The following is a 22,778-nucleotide window of genomic DNA, read 5'->3' on the forward strand; positions in this document are numbered from 1 at the left end:
TAGACTGATACTCTTTCTACATCATTGTATTATACCTGGTTTAGTAAAAATCCAATCTATTGCCATTTAAAGATGTTTAACCTTCAACTGCATCACCTGCAAGAGGAGGTATAAATAATCTGTTCCACATAATATATTTCTGGTAGGGCCATAGAAGAGGAGTGTTTCTCATGGTTTAAGTGCTACTTAACACCCACTTAGGGCAGCTGTCCTGCCCCTGAGTGCCTCCTTCTCCAACTAGCTTGCCTGTCCAGCAGCCAGTCAATCGCCTTCCAACGCCCCCGACCACCACCTCCTCCTCCTTCCACTTCCCTTTGAGACTCAGAGGCTGCAGATCCCTGCTGTGTGAGTTGCCCCTGCCAGTTCCTTATTCATATATAAAACCTAGTAGCCATAATTCAAGGAGGAATTCAGAAATAAAATGCCTTTGTTCTAGAAGTGTGTTACAGCTAGCCAGACTGTATCAGACAGTAGAAAGAGCATATATGTACATTGTTAGAGTGATTCCACACTAAGACGAATTAGTTGGGAGCTCACTTGAACCCATCAGCTACTATGCTTAGATTAAGGTGACCAGTTTTTAACATTGGTAAAGCAAGACACCATTGACGGGGGGGGGGGGTGTCTTAATTAAAAATTTGGTCTATGTGGAGCAACAAAAAGTTTAATAGAACGCATAGAACACAAAAATAGTATTGTAATGTATATTTTTAAATTTCAACACAAGTACAATTTGCCAGGTGCCCCCATATGTCCTTCCAAAAGTGGGATAATCTGGTCACCTCAGCTTAGATCCACCCCCCACATGAAAGAGCCTTCTGGCTATTGACTTGGTCCATGACTGACAAGAGTGACTTCTCTGATGTACATGATTTAAAAGGAATGGTAATGCTTATCAGCTTTGTTTCCTGGTTTTCCATTCACAAGATTGACTATATTCTTTGTAGCTAAAAGTTTTTTTCTTTGCTCCTTTGAAACACCTAATTATCATGATGTTCTGTCTAAGAGCTATCCAAATCAAGGCTTGTAATGAATGCACTATTATTCTCCCCTATGGCAAACATACATTTTGATTGTGTTGATTATATCATTATTGTAAGCTATGATTAGGGGTTTTATTTGAAAGTATCTGAAGAACTGGGTTTGATTTCCTACTCCTCCACATGCAGACGGATGGGTGACCTTGGGTTAGTCAGTGCTCTTAGCCTCATCTACCTCACAGAGTGTTGTGGGGAGAGGAAGGGATTGTAAGCCACTTTCAGACTCCTTCGGGTAATATAAAGCAGAATATGAAAAACCCAGTTCTTATATTATTTTTCTGAAGAATTCTTATGAGCAACTCTTAAAATAGAGTTAAAAGAAATATTATTTGAGACAACTAACTTCACAATCCTGTTCTTATTATAGTGAAAAAAGTACACTTGCTGCTGCACAGGACTCAGTTGCAGGACTTGATGCTTAAAAGTCACCTGCCAGAGTGCTGTTTTATTTATTTAAAACATTGCTTTCAGTACTTTGCCCCATGATGCTCAATAGCTCATGCCCAAATTTATTTTACCTGCTACTTCCAGTAATATCTAATGGATGGTAGCTGTGTATCTGCTAACTCCTAGTATTGTGATGTTCCAACATTAAGATAATTGTTACTTTATAAAAAATGCTTGCCAGCAAGAAACAATGTGGCATATTGTTATTAAACTGAAAATTGATTCAATATCATACTTTAGATGGGTTTGAAATTTTGAGGCATCCAGCTACCATGGTAATCTCACTCACCTGAACTATTTTGGCTCATGGTGAAGAGTAAAAAGGCAGAGATGAAAGCTCTCCTAAGTCGTCATGCAAAAACTGGCTAAGGTTCAGCAGTGGCGTGAAGAGACCACCTTACATGCTCAGAGGTATTTTGTAAATGTGAAAGGTTATAGTTATATACTGACTATAACTGCTATGTTGTTTTATTAATCTGTGCTCTATGCATCACCCCCAAACCATTCAGTCATCTAGCCCTTTCAGTTAATAGGCATATACAAATGGGGCTGATTTATAGTACTGCAGAATAAGGTGATACAGTGTGACACAATAGCCCTCATGTCCACAAACTTGATGTTCAGTGCAATACAAGAAAAACATTGTAGACCTATTGGCAAAATACCAGGACCTAAATGCGATTGATCTGCATACCTGTAGTATCAATTTGGCTACTTTTGTATTGTATGCTTCCTGTGCATAACTCTTTCATATGATAAATATGGTTCTCCACAAGCTACGGAGTGAATAGCACCATACAAGACAGATAAAACACTTGAATGGATTGGTTGAGAAGAGATGAGAAGAAACCATTAGAAGGTCACATTCCTAAGTAGATTCTTGGCAAATATTGCAGTATCATAAAGGAAACTCCTTTGTTCCACATTGAAGCTATCATGCTTACAGACATGCGTAAATGGGCTGTAAACCAATTAGAGTCCAGTGGCACCTTTAAGTTTTATTCAAAGTATGAGCTTTTATGTGCATGCACACTTCCTCAAATACAATTAATTTACTCACACACTTTGCCTATAAGCATGTACTGATTATTTACATTCCATGACATTGGATCTGAGGATATTTGTGTGCATACCTTGAATAAAACTTTGTGGGTCTTAAAGGTGCCACTGGACTCTAAATTTGTTCTGCTGCTTCAGACCAACACGGGTATGCACTTCAGGCGGCAAACCAGGAAAGGAGTAACAGAGATTAAATCTGAAGTGATGTGATCTAGTGTTTTCCAAACCACAGGTTTTCCAAACCAAGAGGAAACAGTCTCCAACTGGGCCCATTCTGTGTTGTCTGGATGACAACGTAAGAGGCCATGCCCCCTTAAGAAAATTTCAGCAGAAACATGCCCTGCTGACATCCCACCCCTACCCCTAATGAGTCTGTAAGGTGGGGCTGGGAGTAGAACGAAGGGTGAAGTGTCTGGCCCAGCTCCTGCTGAAATTATGTGAGTTTTACATTGGTTCTGGTTGGCCCTTTAAATGGAGTCTGAAGTTTCAGCAGAATGTGCATGTAGCTTGGTGAACACAAGCAGAATGTTTCACTTTTTCTCGTTCATATCTACAAAAGAGAAATGCATAGCAAGTGCTGCATAATTACTTGAGAGAGGTGTTGGAGATTATGGAACTGCAATCCAGTATACATTGACTCAAACTCTTTTCCTCACATGATAATGTGTTTCCAGTCATATGTAACATTCAGAATTTCAAGGTGTACTCTTTCTACTATCACCAAAGGTTTGGAGGAAGTCAACACATTTTACCAGCTATAGATTTTTCAGCTTTTCCCTAACCATTCCCTAACAAATAAGAGCTCAAATATGTTACAATATAGTAAATGTTGCAGATCTTTATTGGAAATGCTGAAAACACACTTCAGATATGCAGAAATGGTACACTGGAGCAGCAAGAAAAACTACTGTGGCACTTTAGAGACTCATTGGTTTATTGCAGCATAAGGTTTTACAGGCAACAGCTACTCCAAATGAGGCAGGTAGTGGACTGATAAGGTGTTAGGTATATATACATATGAGCTGAGAAACACCAGAGAACAAACCAACAAGGTGAAAACAATACTGGAAATACAAAACACATCCTGATACAATGCATAACTTAAATTGCAGTATTAAACAATAATATACTGACATTGCATGGAGAAGAGGCCTGACACCAAATACAGAATTAGTAGGATTCAGACATCCAGAGCTGAACATACCCATCATAGGCACATACTCCTGAATATTACAGAATGGGCTCTGGAGATGAAATGAAATGGGCATCCTAAATTTAGGGCTTAGGCATGATTCTCCAGAATGTAGCTGGTAAAACTCATAAGTGGGTCAACATTTATTCTGCATCAATACCTCTTCCCACTAAATCCCATAGCAGCTGTGATGCTACTAGGATACCCATATGCAATTTTAAGTTGACTTCTATTGTTTTTAGGGCGTCATCATTATATTTATCATAACAGTAGATCTCTGGCAGAAGAGTACAAAATTGCACACATATAGGTTATGTTTACACCTATTTGTAAACAATCATTTATGTATAACTGTACAACTTTAATCAGGAAACTATTTTAGAGTCACCAATGGAATTGGAAAAGTGAATACCAAAATCACTGCAACCTGCTTGCTGGCCTTCCCTGTTACTTGCTTCACACCATATTCAGAATTCCTTTCCTAAAGTCATTCAAGACAACCACCTCACCCATCTCTCTTCACTCTTCCCCTTTTACCTCACATACTTGTGTGGTCACAAGCTTATCTACCATCTTCCTTTTTCTCCTCCCACTTGTGCTTTCTGCCATCTTGTTTCCTAGAATAGTTTCTTTCTCCACCTTTCAACAAGTCAAACCACATCTTCCTTCTCCAAGACCTACTTTAACAAAACCTTTGCAAACAATCCCGGTCTTTTGTATGGGTTCCTCTGCTGCCACCTAACTCTCCTGAATATTTCTCAGTATTCATCATCAGTCCTCTCCACTATCCAAGTCTAGTTTTCTGGTGAGAGGCCACTCTTATCACTGACTTCCATAACAGTGCATTAAAATCATTACTATTGATCATGCTTTAATTATAAATTAAATACATGTAAAGATTCTCTTTTAAGAGCTGTGTACCTGGTATAATTTCCTTTGATGAAAATCATTACAGTAAATAGGACCAAACAAGTCACAAAACAAAATAAATTCTTCAAAATCCTATGAGAATTTTAATACACTTCATCCTGTACTAAAATGTATGACATTATAAAATGGTAATTTTCTTTTTAAAAATATCAAGTTTCTAACAGATTTGCATTTTTGACAGTTGGATGTTTTAAAGCATTGTAATTTTCAAAACTTCCTAGGAAGTGTACTTTATTCTGGAGAAAAATACCACAGTCATTTTCAAAATAGCTCATCCATAAATTATTTTTTATTAAATGAGTATGAGTAATTACTGTACTAATAGATATGTTCATTACATATCCTTTAGCGTGGCTTTCAACACCACTTGAAACGTGTAAATCGTCCTGAAGACGAATCAGTTTTCCAGTGCTTCGTGTTTAATACACAACTGCAAAGCCATTATAAATTACTGAAGAGGTATTTGGTTAAAAAATAAAATAAACCATACTGTTCATACCATAACAACATTCCTGCTACAAAGCAAGAGCTTTAATTCCTGTATTATCTATAATTTTAAAGTGTCATAGGTGTTGTTTATTTTATGGTAGAAGCATTTACTATTTTTAATATTAGGATTAAAATATCTCTTGGTAACAGGCATTTTTATTCAAAATTGTATTCTTTTGAAAACATGGAACTACATTCTACAATATTTTAATCAATAAAACCATGGACACACATAACAGGTGTTTATCTCTACGCTTACTGACATGGCAGTAAAAATTCTCAGATTAAGGCACTAAAAGCAACATCCATTAAAAGTCTAACAATAATTTACATTTCAAACAGTGCATATAGTGTGTGTGTGTCTCTAATCAGCACTTCAAATGGTTAATGCAATATGTAATACAACTTATAGAAACATCAGGTACCAAAATATGCTTCAGAACATGGTTGTTTAACAGTTAGTTTCTAATGCTTATAGAAGTAAAATTCTGTATGGCTTGGCAAAAATGCATATATATGCAATTATTCATTTTCTCCCCCTTTACAAATATGCAGAATCAGTAACCTGTTAAGCAGTATGCAAAATATTTAACGCTTTGAGCTGTTTCATAATCAAGGATTAACATCAATAACATTGCAGAAAAGGCACTGAAGTTCAAGTGATTATATACGGCTTCTTTTTCAAAGAAATGTCATTTTCTTCAGCACAACTTTAAGTCTTCTACAAGAAATTCAGTCTGAGAAGCCTCCTCCATCTACTCAATTCTGTGTATTCTTGATTAAAATACCCCTCCCACAGGGTAAACAACTCTTAATTCTCATCAATATGAGAAAAACTCATTGTGTTCCATCGTGATTGACAAGCTTTTTTTTAGAATTCAAAAAGGCAGCACTTTAACCTTATATTTAGCTAAGCTTTATTTGCTTTTACTTGCATTACACAGTAATAATTAATCTAATCTACCTTAAGGCAAACCCGCAATAAGACACCCTCAGCATGCTTTTTGTGCCAAAGCAAGGAGGAGAGAGAGTAATAGCAGTCTTAGCCCTGAAGTCTGTCATGAGGTGGGAGGGACAACCAGTCTGCATTGCTCTGAATGATAAAAGAAGTCCAACTTTCTCAGACTGCATCCTGCCAGATTCCATGGTGCACTGCACACACTGTTAGCTGGAATTTAAAAAAAGAAGAGAAACATTTAGAATTGCTATATAATTTAATAGACTAACAATATTGTAGAATGTTTTGTGTTTGCAATGTTCCAATGTCCAATGCAATATTCCAACATCTAAAGATAGAGGCTATTTGAGCTATTTCCATATGTAAGTGAACATAGTCTTATGTAAACAAAGCTAATAACAATTTTATTTGTGTTGTCCGCCCTTTCCTACAGGTTCAGAACAAGCAACAGCAAATAGAACAAAACAAGCATTTAAGCAATAAATTATAAATAAAACATTAATTATATAATTAATTATGTTTTAAACTTTATAAATATTAAAAGTCATCTTGTCATAGTTAGATTCAAGCAGATAGCCATGTTGGTCTGAAGCAGAACGAATTTTGAGTCCAGTAGCACCTTTTGTTAGTCTTAAACTCAAAATCCATCCTAGTTAAAAACCTTTAAGGGAGAAGGGTTGGTCAGAACTTGACTGGGTATCTTCAGGGAGTTCTAGGGATGTGTATGTTATTGTGTATATATAGAAGAAGAGTTTGTTCTTATATGCCGCTTTTCTCTACTAGGAGTCTCAAAGCAGCTTACAATCACCTTCCCTTTCCTCTCTCTACAAGGTACCCTGTCAGGTAGGTGAGGCTGAGAGAGCCCTGATATCACTGCTCAGTCAGAACAGCTTTATCAGTGCTGTGGCAAGCCCAAGGTCACCCGGCTGGCTGCATGTGGGGGAGCGAGGAATCAGCAAGCTGCTTCTCACTTATGAACTGAACCTGATCATATATATATAACAATAATTCATTTCAGGAGTCCTTGTCAGCAAAACTAATTTTTTTGTTTCTGAAAATTATTTTCATAACCACTGTCTTCCATTTTTCGTGGAACTATGCTGTATCTGAAATAATCTGACATTAAAGTGAAACATATGATTGTTGGTTTAACAAAAATAATTGTTTTTAATATGCAGTATTATTTAATTATTTAGTAGATGAAACTTAGTTTATTACTACAGAATTTCAAAGTCTGATAAGAAATCTCCAGTTAGTGGATCAATCTGGTATTTGGCAACTTGTCCATAGCATTATTTTTAGCCTCATCCTGACTTGGTTCTTAGTTAATTTCCGCTGGCCATGCCAAATAAGGATAGAGCATATACAAAAAGGATCAGACTCAAAAGTACTTCTTGGGATTGAAGGAAACTGGGGAAGTCAATAGTAATTAAATTCTAAAGTAATTACTAAGCTGTTTCAAAGAAGGTGAAGAAGAAATATATCTCTGAAATAGCTCATGGGGAGTATCTGATATTCCAACCCCTGATTCACCTGAACACGAATGGCCAAGGCAATGGGTAACTGGGAAGAAGCTACAAGCCTCATCTCCAAGCCCCGCAGTGGACAAAGACAGTGAAGGCCGCAGCAGGGCCGGACAAGCCTCACTCCCAAGCCCAGCAGAGGGTGAAAACACAGAGGCTGCAGCAGGCCAGGAGGTAGAGCAGGTAGAGCATCACTGACTCAGTCAGGGGCGGGGTTGAGGCTGTTAAGGAAGAGGAATCCACTGAACAAAGCAGACCTAAGGGTCAGGGGCAGTTGAAGAAGGGAAGAGAAGCCAGGTGAGCACATAAGGAGTTGGAAGGTGGTATTCCTGGGGAGGTTGGAGGGAATAAAAGGAAGCTCCAAGATTAGGTTAGGGAGGGGGAAAAAACAGGCAAAGACTTGTGGCACTAAGTGCAGTCTTTGGGCCTTAGAGTGGGTGTCAGTGCTGTTTTAAAAAACAAATGCTGTCAGTGGCTGTTGTTAGGCGAACACAACAGTATTGCTAGGAGGATGGAAAGAAGAATAATGTGGGGGGAAGAAGAGGAAATTAGGTGTCCCATGCAAATTTTTGCAGGTTCTTATGTGTAATTGGGCCCAGCCCTGCAGTTAGTACCATGCAACTGAGACACAGTTTTTCCAGGTAGTGGATATCAGGGAGATAGGAAAGAAACTTGAAGATGAGGGCAAATGAAGGTAGGCTAGCTCATGGGTGGACCATACAGAAAGAAGCAAGAAAAGAGGGAGATGCTATAGGGGAATTCAGGTTTTCCCTTCTTTGCAGATTGCCCATTTGTTCCTTCTAATTCCCATAATACAGCTCCAAGACACCAAGACAACAGTAGCACAAGATCATCATCTGTTCTATCTAATCATTGTGCTAATATCATGAGTCACCATAAAGTTGAAGTGCAGTTCCTCTTGGGAGTGTGTTTTTAGGTATAATTGCAAAAGAAGCCTGTTTTCAGCACATCAATGTAAGTAAAAATGAGGAAAAATGTAGTGCCTATTGAATAATTCCAGCTGAAGTCTCTTCCATGAAGCACCCATCCAATAAGAGGGAATGATGGATAGGAGGAATATGCAAATATGATTGCAGAAAAAACTAAAACTCTAAAAAGATCAGCTTCACTGAACACTCCCCCTCTCCCCCATCACAAGGTTATGGGGGTATTCATTGGAATATCACTGCAGAACCACCCTCCCTATGGCTGTCCCACTTCTGGAGTTCATGTCAATGGAATAATGTCTCACAAACATGGATGGAAATGACCAAGATGCCACTCTGCAAATGTTCAGAAGATTGATCTTCAGGTGGAAGGCAGCCAGGGACATTTGACCCTCACTGAACAGGTTCTGAGTGGAAGTGAACATTTGACCCCTGCTTCCTGAAGGTGTCACCCATCTAGACAGCTTCAGCTGTGGTTGCCTTTTTGGGTTCTTTAAAGCAAATAAAAATATTCTCATCACAGATACCCCACACACACCAGAACTGCAAATCATCTATCAAATGTTTGTCCATAGCTCCTCTTGAATAGAAGTCCAAGATCTATTATGGGATGTCCCCCCGAGGTGAAAATTAGTTTTAGGTACTAAGTGGTTAGGGACCATTTGTGTTGTGTCCCTGTCTCCCGGCTCAAAGTGTCTGCTGTTACATTGTGCTGCCCTACTATGTGGATGGCTGATGGCCCAGCTTCAAATGTGTGCTGCCTCCTTGAAAAACACAGGGAAGCCTGTGCCACCTTGCTTGTTGACAAGAGAATTTCACTGACATATCTGAGGCCAGAAATAGACATTTTCCATGCAAAATAGCCGAATAAGGGGCAAAAGCATATCTAATGGCTCTGAGCTCTAATAGACTGATATGTAACTTAGCCTCCTCAACTGACATCTGCCCTCTTACATGTGAATGGGCCACAATATGCTCCCCCTTAAGAAGCATCAATGAACATTTCCATATTGTGTGTATGAACCTAAAAGGACCCTTCTAATAAATTCTTATTGTTACTCCACCAAGCCAATGCAATAAATGATTTTGGTATAGATAACTCTAGCCATTGCGGATCGGAGCCCTTACGAAATTCTCATAGAAACCAGTTCTGGATGGGTCTCAAGTGTGGCTTTGCATTCAGCACAACTGCTGTGGAGGAAGCCATTAGGCCTACAAGTTTTTGAATGTGTACTGCCCTCTGAAATTTATTGTGGGAGAAACATCTAATGCAGTGGTCCCCAACTGCCGGACCGTGGCCCAGTGCCAGGCCGCGAAGACCCTGGCACCGGGCTGCGGCTCCCTCTCCCCACACCCCCCAGTAAGAAACTTCCCAGGCCGCAAGCAAATAGGCTGCAAAAGCGGCCAATTAGCTTGCGGCCTGGCAAGCTTCTTTGTGTGTGTGTGTGTGTGTGTGTGTGTGTGTGTGTGTGTGTGTGGGTGGGTGTGGGTGGGTGAAACAGGGCTGCGCATGCGCGTTTGTGCCACACGTGGCCATAAACGCGCATGTGCAGCACTCCTGTGCATGCGCGGCTGGGTCACGCATGCGCGTTTGCGCCATGCGCGGCCGGGCGATTGCCCTCCCTGCCGCCGCCGGTCCGCAGCCTCAAGAAGGTTGCGGACCACTGATCTAATGGGCTTCTGAATAGCTTGTGCCACTGGCACTGGTAAATAGGTCCTGTGGGAAAGTGAATCCAACCATGCCCCTATCAATTCAATATTATGAAAGCTTTATGATGTTCAGTAATTAATAACTAGGTTTAGATTCTAATGTACAGATGGCTGGAGAAAGATGTCTGAGCAAGTGGGTACCAGACTCCACTAGGAAGAGGTAATCACCAGGTAAGGATAGATGGAACAAATCTGCAACCTCAACTGGGCTATCACTGTGGGTACACTGTGAACATCCTTGGGGTCGTGGCTAATCCAAAAGGGGGTACAGAATATTGACAGTAGTGGCCAGATCACTGGAAACTTAAAAACTTCCTAAATGCTTTGTGTATTGAAATTTCATCCTTTAAATCACGGACTGTGAATTATATTCTCTCATTAACTATTTTGACATATCTGTAAGTGATAACATTTGAAACATGGGGACACTAAGTTGCATACTGAGCCTCCTAAAATACAGAATTGGCCCCCCTTTCCCAGGAAATATCTGGATAAGCCAGATGATTCTCTGAAAGACGAACCCTCTGGATGGACCCTCTGGAAAGTAATCAAGCCCCCTTCTGTTTTATAAGAGTGGGTGAATGCCAGTCAGATGCATCAGAGGTGAGACAAGTCAGGCAAAGTATTCAAAAGAATTACCATATTTTATTATTTGAAGGACTCAAGAACAATGGGTAACTAACAAACTTTGCTTACCTGTTGCTAACACTAGCCTGCATTCCTAGTCATGGCAGTCTTTTATATGCTGCTCCCTAGATGATTGGACTCCCCCTCTTTACTTCTGTTTTGAATTTTGACATTTGGATTGTTGCTGGAAACAAAATGAGAGCTGGTATCTGTACAGCCTGCTATAGGAGTATATTGCTGACCATATCTAGAGAGCTTGAGGCCAGTGGAGTGATATTCAGTCATTTTGCTGTCATTCTTCCAAATCCTGGCTAGGACAGAGTCAGTCTGTTCATAGTGTCTTCCCTTCAAAGAAGAGATCCTTGATTCTTGCTCTAGAATTGGGAGGAAGAGCTGATGCCCTCAATCACGAAGGATGGCACCTGATTTTAGCCAACCACATGGGCTTGCTGTGTGGTGAGATGCATCAAACTGTTGCTTCCCTAATTTGAAGCCTTCTGTTTGAAGCACTTTTGCTAAGGTCTTCTTATCCTCTGATAGGGCATCTATACACTGGGCCATTCTTTCCAAGAAAATTTTTTGGTATCTGCCCTTTATTGAGGTGAAATTAGTGATGCACAGTCTCAGAGCCCAATATGAGTATGCCTTCCTCCCAGAATGTCTAGTTTTTTACCCTCTGGAGCCCAATATGCACAGCCACCAAAACAGCGATTTCGGGTCACATGGAAAACGCGGAGGGGGAAGACGCGACGCACACCGGTTATGCACGGTTTGGGGCGCAACGGCAGCAAAACCCAGAGTAACCGATTATGCAAGCGGTGATCCTGGCGCCGTTTCTGGTTGCGCCCCGGTCACCCGGAAGCTGCGCTTTCTTCCGCGTTTCGCTAACGCGGCTTTTTCGGCAGCATGCACCAAAGCTGTGGCCGGTTGCACCCGGCACCGTGCGTTATTGGTGATTTTAGTCACCGCCATTCCACCCCGAATGTGCGTTATTCCTCCCGTGCATAATGGGTCTAAGTTAGAGGAATGAGAAAGGATATAGCAGTTAAGCGCGAGGTAATGCTGAGTCTCAACGTGTCAGTGATCCCTGATGGAACTGTCAAGGTGAGTCCAACCGGTAACACAGGAGAAGCCCAGATTCAAGTTGGAGAAGGAGACCGGAGCCAAGCTAGAGAGCAGTGTGAAGAGGGAAATTTGTTTCAGGATGGCAATTTAGTAGAGAGTTGATCCTGAACCAGCATGGTTTAACTTCTTTTTTTGCCTTTTTGGTTGGGGGCTCTGAAGCAGCTCTCTGAGAAAACAAAGCTCTCTCAGTGAGGGACCAACAAAGGGGAAGAGGCCCTCTTTTGAGGGACTTCAATAAACTTAGTGGGAATACCTAAGGATTTCTTCCCTAGTGCTGCTTTTAAGGCAAGCTGCCTGTTGTTGCCTAGCCTTCAATGAAAATAAGCAACAAGTCTGGCAGGTCATCATGTTATACCCCTCACCCAAACACATGACGAAGTCTGAAGGCTATCATTCTGAACTGTTTTAGTATCTTTGTATTGAAGGAAGAAACTTGGTGACCAGTCAGTTATGGGATGCTGAAATAGAAATTTTTACCCTTCCTCCCTTATCCTGTAAAAATAGTCAATTATCTTTGTGGATGCTGGCCCAGAAACAGGTCTTGTCCATCCATATGAGGTTATGTCCAAGATGCCATGCACCATGGGTAAGATTAGAGGGCCCAAGTCTGAAATGTACAGCACATTCATTATCAGATCTGAAGATCTCTGCTCTGACAGAGTCTAGCAAAACTCGAGCACCTTCACCATTTTGATGAGCTGTTCTGAAAACTTTGGACCCTCAGCTGGTGAGACTGGGGAAAGATCCCCCAGGGTGTTGTTGGGTGAGTGGAGTAAATTGCACTCAGATTCTTCCTTGTAGTCACACTCGCAACTCTGGCACTTCTTTGAAGGAGCCATTCTTAAACTCTCCTCACCTCTTTTTTTTTTTTGGGGGGGGGGAGCATTTAGGCCTGGAATACGACAAAATGCCTCAGAAACTGTAAGATATCCTCTCTCCACGAGGACACAAAAAGATCTGATAGAAGAGATTTCCTTGCCTCCAATATGTGACTGAGTGAGAAAGTGACTCAGGTTCTAGCTCATGATGGAGAGGAGATGGAGCAGTCAAAGTCAATCTTTCCTAAAGGATTTGAGAATCTATGCTCTGTGGCTAAGAAGCTACAAAGATGAAGAAGGATTTTATAAGAATGGGTTGAATTTTCTTAAAATATTACACATGAAAACGTACTGTCATGGAATGACTTTCACCATCATAATTTTAGCATTTATAGAATGCTTTATAATATTCAAAGCTTTATAGAACAGTTTACCTAAGCCATGTAGTATGTTCATGAAAGAAGTAAGATTCAAACTTTGGATGTCCTAGTGTGTACCTCAGTCAGCATGCTGCTAACTTTAGTTTAAAAGTAAGAAATATGGACAATACTGAATCCAAAACATCATGGTGAGCCCAGAAAATTAGCTAAGGCACACATCTAGTCAGTGCCTTGGTAAAACACCTGCTACTCCCCTCTGAAAACCCAAAATGTGTTTAATATTTAGCAAGTATTTGTTGTTGCTGAATGTTAACCTTTCTCGGATTAGGCTAAATCAAGAATAATGACTATACCTTCACCATAAAACAGGCAAACAACTAGAAAGAATGGACATCACCATGGCATAGTCTAAATAGAAGAATGAAGACTGTAGCAAGGATACGTATACTGTTTTGTTAAAACAAACAGTATCAAGAGGTGAAAGTAGAAGGTTAAGAAAGATTCTAAGCGTGTGATCCACTCTGGATCAAAAAGTAATGGTTCTTCAAAATGATGAGAAATAATAGTGGGTTTCTTATTCTAAGCAGCAGCTTCTTCATTATTAGAAGAGAAATCTGCTTTTTTTTTTTAGTAATGTCACATGACAAAACTGCCACTGGGTTTAAAAGCAAAAGCTACTCACCAATAACTGGAGTTTTCTGAATGGGTAATGTCCCCCATAGATCCATACTCCTTTGACCTATTAAAATTTAGAAATTAGCATTTCACTATAATGTGCGTGTGTGTGTGTGTGTGTGTGTTGAGTGTCAACTGTACACACTCTGCATGATAAAAAGGTGATCTAAGAAGAGTGACCTTAATGCAAGTATTTTTTTTTTAAATCAAGACCTAGTTTAAAATCTCACTTAAAGGACAGTGGGAACAAGAAGCAATGATCTGTTTTGGGACAAGAAAGGAAACAGCCTTTTTTTCTTTCTATAGAAATATAGTGCTATTGTAATTTTAAAATGCTAACACCAGAGATGATACTCAGATGCATGACTGAATAGCCCCCCACCCCCAAACTTTTGCTGTTTTTTTAAAATAAACACGAGAAAGTAATCTAAAATATTTGAAACTAGCTTCAAAACTGTTCATAAGCAGCCCTCCCTCCCTCCCCCCCCCCCCCCCGCAGCAAGGCTGCCCTCCCTGGGTCCGGCGTGAGACCCATCCCGGCACCCCCCCCCCCCCGGAACGATTGCAGCAAGTATGGCCACTCTAACAACCTTATTTACTACTGCCTTGAAATATACACAATTCATGAAAGTTAGCTCCCAATACCTACATAATTAAATGTCAGTCCATCTAAGCAGGTTTATGGTTATTTAAATGCTAGAAGTAAGCTTAAGATCAAAGCACCATAACTTAGCTTGTTAGTTATTGTGCATGTTTTAAAGTTTAAAAACAACACGGAAATTCCATTACAAAATATACTTCTGATGCCACCTTGGACTCTAATTTTTGCATCCAGGGGAATTGTTTCAGCTGTTGCCTCTAGGCTAAGGTGACCAGATTTTAACATTGGTAAAGCAGGACACCATTGTCCGGGGGGAGGGGGTTCTTGATTAAAAATTAGGTCTATATGGAGCAACAAAAATTTTCATAGAACACATAGAACGCAAAAATAGTATTGTAGTATATGTATTTTAATTTCAACATAAGTACAATTTGCCAGGTGCCCCCAGATGTCCCTCCAAAAGTGGGACAATCTGGTCACCTTACTCTAGGCGGATGTTATGGCTACACACATGAGCTACAGACAACCAATCTAAATTATCTGTTACTTCTTCCCCCTTTTAGGTAGGAAGAATATTCTGATTGAGACCAAAGATTCAAAAAACCAAGTTTCCCGAGATGTTAGGAAAGGCACAAACCATAGATCATCTCAGAGTTTTCTCTTTCTTTTCCTTTCACTCATATTAAGATTCAGCTCAGATAATAGATGGAAGTATAACAGACTGTCCTTTCACAGAGGATTGTCTTCCTCTTACAGGTTCAGCAAACAAGGCAAAAACAGATAGAGCAAGCCCGACCCAGACACAAAACAAAATAGGTCATGACTCACAGGAAATCCCAATGAGTGGGCATCTAGCCCTTTACAACGTTTAGGCCATAAATTCTATTGGCTCCATATTGGCCTTGAAGACCCTGATTCCGATTCTGCAAATGGTATATATGGCTCTTCATATCACTTCAGATCATCTTCGTTAAGGACCCATTTGGCACCCAAATATCAAATTGGCTGTGCTCAACCACTCAGAAGCTGAATTCTCCTGAATAAGGGCTACAGCTCAGGAAGCGACAGATACTATCCTTGTTTCCAGAAAGCACTCTACAACAGTGGTCCCCGACCACCGGTCCCGGTCCGTAGATCAGTCAGTACCGGGCCACGGCTCCTCCTGGTCCTCCTCCCCAGCTGCTGCTTCGGGGGCTGCCCTGCCACTCTGCCGCCAGCTCACCTTTTGTGCTCTCCAGCGGCTGCCATGGCTGGGGCTCTTCCTCAGTGTTGCACTGCGCAGTTGCTGCTGGCAGCACCCCCCAGCGGGCAGCAGGAAGTCAGAGGTGGGAAAGCAAGTGGAGCAGGGGCTCAGGTGGCAGTGGCAACGTCCCTCAGCAAAAGACTACCCCCCTGGCCTCAATAAAATTGTAAAGCGTTGACCGGTCCCCGGAGATAAAAAGGTTGGGGACCACTGCTCTACAACATGTATCTATAAATGGAAAGTGTTTCTTTGATGGTGTATATAGATAATCTATATCCTGGAATTGGAGGCATTCTGAGTTTTTTACAAGGTCTTCAACCTGCAACTCTCCACAGATGAATGACATCCTTCATCATGGTCATTCCATTTATCACCCCCTCCCCACCCAGGTCGTAAGCCAAGGTATTAAACCAGCCAAAACCCACTGTTTGTTCTACCCCTTTGTTTCTTTTTTCTATCATTCCCAGTTTTCCTGCCCATACCGGTTACAGCTGCAGCAGAGGGATTTTGACCGCCATCTTGATTTTATTGGGTTGGGAGAGGGGGGGGGGTTAATTGTATTATTGTGATGTTAGATGTTTTAAATAGTTTTATGGTTGATTTTTTATTGTCTTATGTTGTGAACCGCCGTGAGCCTCCTTTTGCAGGGAGCGGCGGTATATAAATTTAATTATAAATAAATAAATAACCAGGGTATCCCAATATCTAGACATCACCACATTGCTAGGTTTCTGAAAGATATGGCAAATCAAACTGCATAGATAGCACTACGTGGAATTTACACGTAGCGCTATCAGCTCTCAGCATTGTTCAAACCTGTGAGGGAAATATCCTTGAAATACTTACAGATGAAAACTCGCTTCTTGGCAGCAATTATATCAGATAGGAGTGAATCAGAGTTAAGAGTTTTGTCTGTTAAGAAGGAAATTTGTGTGTTCCATAAAGATAAAGTGGTCCTTAGAACAGACGTGGCCTTTTGCCCTAAGGTCAGGTCAACATTTCACCTATCACAAGAGATTAATCTACCCTCATTTTGTTCCTCTCCCAAACACCCAAAGAAGAAACAATGTCATAAACTAGACATTAGAAGGTCTTTTAAAGCGTTTATCACCAGAATGCAGTTATTTAAGAAGGCAGACTCTGTTCACAGCAGTCTACCGTCCTAATATGGGGCCTAAAATGTCAAGTTTCCATAAACTGATACCTGAAAGCCTGTATAACTGAGGCATAGAAAACTAAGAAACAGGTAGTTCCACAAGACACTGAGGTACTCAAGGAGTGCAGCTTCCAATGCAGCCTTTGTCAACTTGGCTTTGGTCAAAGGGTTTGCAAGGTGGTCATCTATCGCCATGTTTCTACACCACTACAGGTTGAATGAATATAATTCTGCAGATGCTGCCTCAGCGGAAAGGTTCTGCAGCACATGGTGGATCAAGACAACAACCAACCATGGGAATATAGCCATTGCTCTGGAAGGTGCCAACACAGATGTCCTCCTGTTCAGTGGGAGAACGACCATTAGTTACTCACCATGAAGGGTCCTTCTTCTATAGAAGGCAATCTGATCCCATCACGGGCCATCACAACAATCAATAACATGTGGTGAATTATTAAAGGTAAAGGTATTCCCTGTGCAAGCACCAAGTCATGTCTGACCCTTGGGGTGACACCCTCTAGCGTTTTCATGGCAGACTCAATACGGGGTGGTTTGCCAGTGCCTTCCCCAGTCATTGTGAATTATTAGATGACTTTTAAAATGTTTATATTTAGAAGAGTTGGCTTTTATACCCCTTCTCACTGCCTTAAGGAGTCTCAAAGTGACTTACAATCACCTTCCCTTCCTCCCCCACAACAGACACCCTGTGAGATAGATTAAGTTGAGACAGCCCTGATATTGCTGCTCAATCAGAACAGCCCTATCAGGGCTGTGATGAGCCCATGGTCACCCAGCTGGTTGCATGTGAAGGAGCAGGAATCAAACCTGTTGGTGTCCCAAAACAGGAGGAGGGGCAGTTCCTAGTAGAGAAACAACAAGGGGAAAAATAATTTTGTTTCTGCATCCCTAGCAACCACTCAGAACCACATGACATAGATGTCCTCCTGTACTCAGAAGACAAGGACCCTTCACGGTGTTAATCTGTTACAGTCATGATCGAAAGCTCTCACTGAAGTTAATAAACAGGACAATACCAATGAGTGATTGCCTTACAGTCACTAGGTAGATAGTTATTAATTACAAAAAATCACAGAGTTGGAAGGGGCCATACAGGCCATCTAGTCCAACCCCCTGCTAAATGCAGGATCATCCTAAAGCATCCAGGATAAGTATCTGTCCAGCCGCTTCTTGAAGACTGTCAGTGAGAAGGAACTCACCACCTCCTTAGTCAGCAATTCCATGGCTGAACTACTCTGTGAATTTTCCCCCCTTATACCTAGCCAATATTGTTCTCCACGTAGTTTAAACCCATTACTGCAAATCCTATCCTCTGCTGCCAATAGGAACCTTTCCTTGCTGTCTTCTAAATCAGTGGTCCCCAACCCCCGGTCCAGGGACCGGGACCAGTCCGTGGATCAGTCAGTACCGGGCCGTGGCTCTTCCTTGTCCTTCTCCCTGGCTGCTGCCTCGGGGGCAGTCCTACCACTCTGCCACCGGCTCACTTTTGGTGATCTCCAGTGACCACCATGGCTGGGGCTCCCCCTCAGCATGGCACTGCGCAGCTGCTGCTGACAGCACCCCCCAGCAGATGGCAAGAAGTCAGGGGCACCGTTGGGAAAGTAAGTGGAGCAGGGGCTCTGGCGGCGGCAGCAACATCCCTCAGCAAAAGGCTACCCCCCCCCCACCGGGCCTTGGTAAAATTGTCAAGCTTTGACCGGTCCCCAGTGATAAAAAGGTTGGGGATCGCTGTTCTAAATTACAACTTTTCAAATACTTGAACAGTTGGTTTTATACCCCACTTTTCACCACATGGTCTCAAAGTGGCTTCCCCACAACAGACATCCTATGAGGTAGGTAGGGCTGAGAGAGTTCTGACTACTCTGTGAGAATAGCACTATCAGGACTATCAGGACTGGATGTGGAGGAGAGGGGAATGAAACTTGGCTTGCCAGATTAGAAGCTGCTTCTCTTAACCACTACACCAAGTAAATATATTTATTTATAAATTAGCAAGAAAGCCCATTGCAAGCAGGAATGTGCAGGGGACACCAGGAGGCGCAAATCTCTCTCTCTTTATCTTCCTCTTGCTGCATGTCTCTTGGTGTGCCTTGCAGCAGAATGCATAGCAGGTAATTAGGGCTGGTTTGGGGCAGCTCTGTCTGTTTCTCCCTCCCTCTGTCGCAGCAGTAGCAACTCTCACTGTGTTTCTGTCAGCAGCTTGGGGCAGCTCTCTGTGTCTCTCTCTGCCTCCCTCGCAGCAGGAGTAATAGGAGGGAATGAGGGCTCGTGTTCGGTCTGGCACGGCTTTGTGTGTCTCTGTCTCTGGTGTGTCTGAGAGGAATGTGGCTAGTGTCCAGGGAGGGAGGGCGGGAGCTGGAGGGGCAGGGCCAATCAGGGTGCAGCCAGCGTTGCTGGCTGCACCCTGATTGGCCCTATCCTAACTTAGACAGCCGGACACGTTCCACCCCCCAGCCTGTTTCACAAATATATAGAGGAACCATAGATGGATAAGGATATATTAATAATTTACAACAAAAAAACCAAATACGCGATTGGTTAATCAAAGATTTATATAATGGGTTACACTAAGCTTTGTGAACCTCCTGAAGGCGGTTGGAGATCTTCTGGTATTACAACTAATCCTCAGGCCTCAGATATCAATTCAGATGGAAAAAATGAGGTCTAGCTTCTTTGGAAGGTAGACCCTATTCCATTATACCTATCTGGCTAGCATTACTATATGCATAGCAATGACAGCAGTAGTAATTGTAACAAATTCATTCATATGTATGTATGTATGTATGTATGTATGTATGTATGTATGTATGTATGTACGTACGTACATACGTACGTACGTACGTATGAAACAAAGAATTATAGAAGTATATATTTTTGGAATTCTCAATATACAATTGAGAAGTTTATTTAAAATATATCTGCTGAAAAACAATTTGTATTAGAAATGTGAACTGTTTTGATAAAAGCTACAAGAATTAGTTTGTAGTACTTGACTAAATGAAAATTTTGCTGAAGAAGAACAGACCTTGTATAAAATGTCTTTAACCTGGAAATAGGCCATATTCAGATGTCATGACAAACCAACTGTAGTTTTTTCTTAAACTCAAGTATTACCTTTCATTTGGACAGATAACAACTGAAGGCTTCCTGGGTTGTTAATTCCTGAATCAAGTTCTCAATTTACTGTGAGGTCTGAACTGAGATGCCTGAACAAATTAGCATTTGTTCCTTCCCCACAAACTGAGATTTAAGCCTTCAATTTAATATCTATCTATCTATCTATCTATCTATCTATCTATCTATCTATCTATCTATCTATCTATCTATCTATCTATCTATCTATCTATCTATCTATCTATCTATCTATCTATCTATCTATCTATCTATCTATCTATCTATCTATCTATCTATCTATCTATCTATCTATCTATCTATCTATCATCTACTGCCCTCCCTGGAGGCTCAGGGCAGTTTACATAAGAACAAACAACAATACATAAAACAGTCTATAAACATGTGAATAACCTTACAGTAATAATAACTAATAGTTTTAACCATATAACAATATAACAGTATAAACAATATAAACAATACAACAGTGCAACAATGCAAACAGGTCTAAAATCCCAGTCTGTAGGGAGGAAGCAAATACCAGTTTATCCAGGTGTTTGCATTTGGATGTCATACTGAACTGGAGTTTGAGTCAAGGCTTTAAAGACCAGGAATCTTCTAAGCACAATGAGAGCACGGAGCAAGCTCAGCTACCACTTTTGTTTATGCCACCATCATTAAATAGGGGTTTGTCATGATAGGTGAATAATAATAAGCCTGAAAAAACGCATACCTTTTCCTATTAAAAAAAGATCACATTTTAGTTCATTCACATCTCACCTAGCTTTTCCAGAAGCATTCTTAACTTTTCTGAATGACTGATTGGCTGAGGATCTTGTAGAAAGAGTTCTGGGAGAAGCACGAATAAAACTAGATGGTGGTGTCTTGGGGATCTTCTTTACTAAATGAGAAACCCATTTCTTTTGCTCTTCTTGACAAGATGCCAATAATAACATATCTCTTGCAGAAGTAACATCATAACTCACTGTTAATTAAAGGAAAGAATATTACAATTAAATGAAAAAATATAACGACCACCTTCACCATCACTTTTGATCAAGTATTAAAAAACAGCCACAATATACTGCAGCTTTTTTCAACCATTTGACTGTGGAGGAACTCATGAAACATTTTTCAGGTTTCAACCCTGAAAGTGGTGGCATGTCCCTTCAGAGCAGTGGCCGTGGAAGTAAGAGGAGGGAGCCAGCGAATCAATCAATTGAACATTTAATGTTTCCATTGTGGAAAAGGGATTAGTCCCCTAGAACAATAGGGGAAGTGGGCTCCACTGACGTCTAGTGATGTCAGAAGTTCTGGGAAAGGCCGCATAGCCACTGGGGAGCTCTCATGTAACCCCACAGTTCCACGGAACACTGGTTGTGAATCCCTGATATCATCTATGGAAATGCAACATATTTTCTAAATATATAACTACCGGATGTGTTACAAGCAGTAGTAGTTGCGCTGTATTTTTTTATAACCTTGGGTAGTTAAACTGGTGGCAAGGTTTGTCTATGTTAAAAACAAAGGCATAACTCAACTGTATGTCAAAGTCAGACTGAGTTAGTTTCTACACAGGACTCCTGTGTGTGTAGACAGAGGAAGGAGATACAAGCATGAGCCCACCAACAAGTCATTTTTATATATTTGCTATTTTATGCTAACAGTTTGTAAAAATGGGATTTTAATTTTAGTATAAGATTCTGAATACACTACTGTTGTTTGCATCAAGGACTTCAAAAATGCAATACTAGAAATCTATTAAACAAAGTACAATTGTAATCCAGTTCTGTTTTACCTTTACATGGTGCAATTAATTCTTCCTTTTTATCCAAGTGGTCTTTATGGCACTTAACATGGCACCGTCGACATTCTACTGCAGGGGGTGGCTTAAATACATGCCAAAGGGGTTTGGCACAGGCCTCACAGTTGGCTGGAAAGTGGTAGAGTGTAGGGATAAATTCATGACCTTTATGATTAAGAAAATTTGTCTTCTCTGTTGGCTGCACTGGTTCTACTTCTAATTCTTTTCTGCACTCTCCCTCATTGGCATACAGAATCTAAGAAAAACAAGAAAGTATATAGCAGTTGTATAGTTTTTTAAAAAACAAACTGGACAAATTATTTAACAAAAGCCCATTTTAAAGTAGGTATATGAAAGTTACTGGTAGTGTTACCTGGAATATTTTGGGAATTTCTTCTGTTTCTGCTCTGTATACATCTCCCTGTGTTACTGGTCGAACATGAAATAATTTACTGAAATGAAATAAACATTGAATCATTTTAGTAACCACTATTATTAAAAATAAGTTGCTGTGGTACAGTCGTAAATTAAATTTCAATTAAATTTCAAATTAATTTCCTCACTTTAATATCTCTTAACACAAGGTAATTCCAACAGAAATATTTTACAAAGCTGTTTTGTGTGCCTTGAATATACTGGTGCTATACGAGCAATGTACTGAGCAATGTGGTTGATTGAATTCACATTCTTAAACTCCAGTATTTACACCAGAAAGATGTAACTGAATCAGAGGTATAATACACTTGTACACTTGTGTTTATTTATATGTATTTTCCTGCATGAAAAAGTATGAATACATGAGTATAAGAATGTTATTTGAAGTATGGAGACACAGTGCCTTTAACGTAAAATGCTGGTAAGAACAACTGAGCATCTATCCAGATTTTTAAAAATTATATACAAAGGCCATGTCATGTTACAGGGC

General features: G+C 40.7%; 1 protein-coding gene across 3 annotated transcripts in view; it reads right to left on the minus strand.

Moving 5' to 3' along the window:
* Nucleotides 1-3,462: 3,462 nt before the first annotated feature.
* The window catches only part of LOC143828404 (rho-associated protein kinase 1), a 90,134-nt gene continuing 70,818 nt past the window's right edge, over nt 3,463-22,778 (minus strand). Inside the window, exons 30-34 of one of the 3 annotated variants that reach the window (XM_077318832.1) lie at nt 22,227-22,305; nt 21,848-22,109; nt 20,830-21,034; nt 13,928-13,984; nt 3,463-6,325 (exon numbers count right to left, since the gene is read on the minus strand). In XM_077318832.1, coding sequence (XP_077174947.1) covers nt 6,322-6,325; nt 13,928-13,984; nt 20,830-21,034; nt 21,848-22,109; nt 22,227-22,305 — 607 coding nt within the window. In that variant the 3' untranslated portion in view covers nt 3,463-6,321. Of the gene's footprint in view, nt 6,326-10,124; nt 11,107-13,927; nt 13,985-20,829; nt 21,035-21,847; nt 22,110-22,226; nt 22,306-22,778 lie in introns of those variants that run through there. The other 2 variants (XM_077318831.1, XM_077318833.1) reach the window with 2 other exon arrangements.

Source organism: Paroedura picta, unplaced genomic scaffold (assembly GCF_049243985.1).
Source record: "Paroedura picta isolate Pp20150507F unplaced genomic scaffold, Ppicta_v3.0 Ppicta_v3_sca25, whole genome shotgun sequence".
Lineage (NCBI taxonomy): Eukaryota > Metazoa > Chordata > Lepidosauria > Squamata > Gekkonidae > Paroedura > Paroedura picta.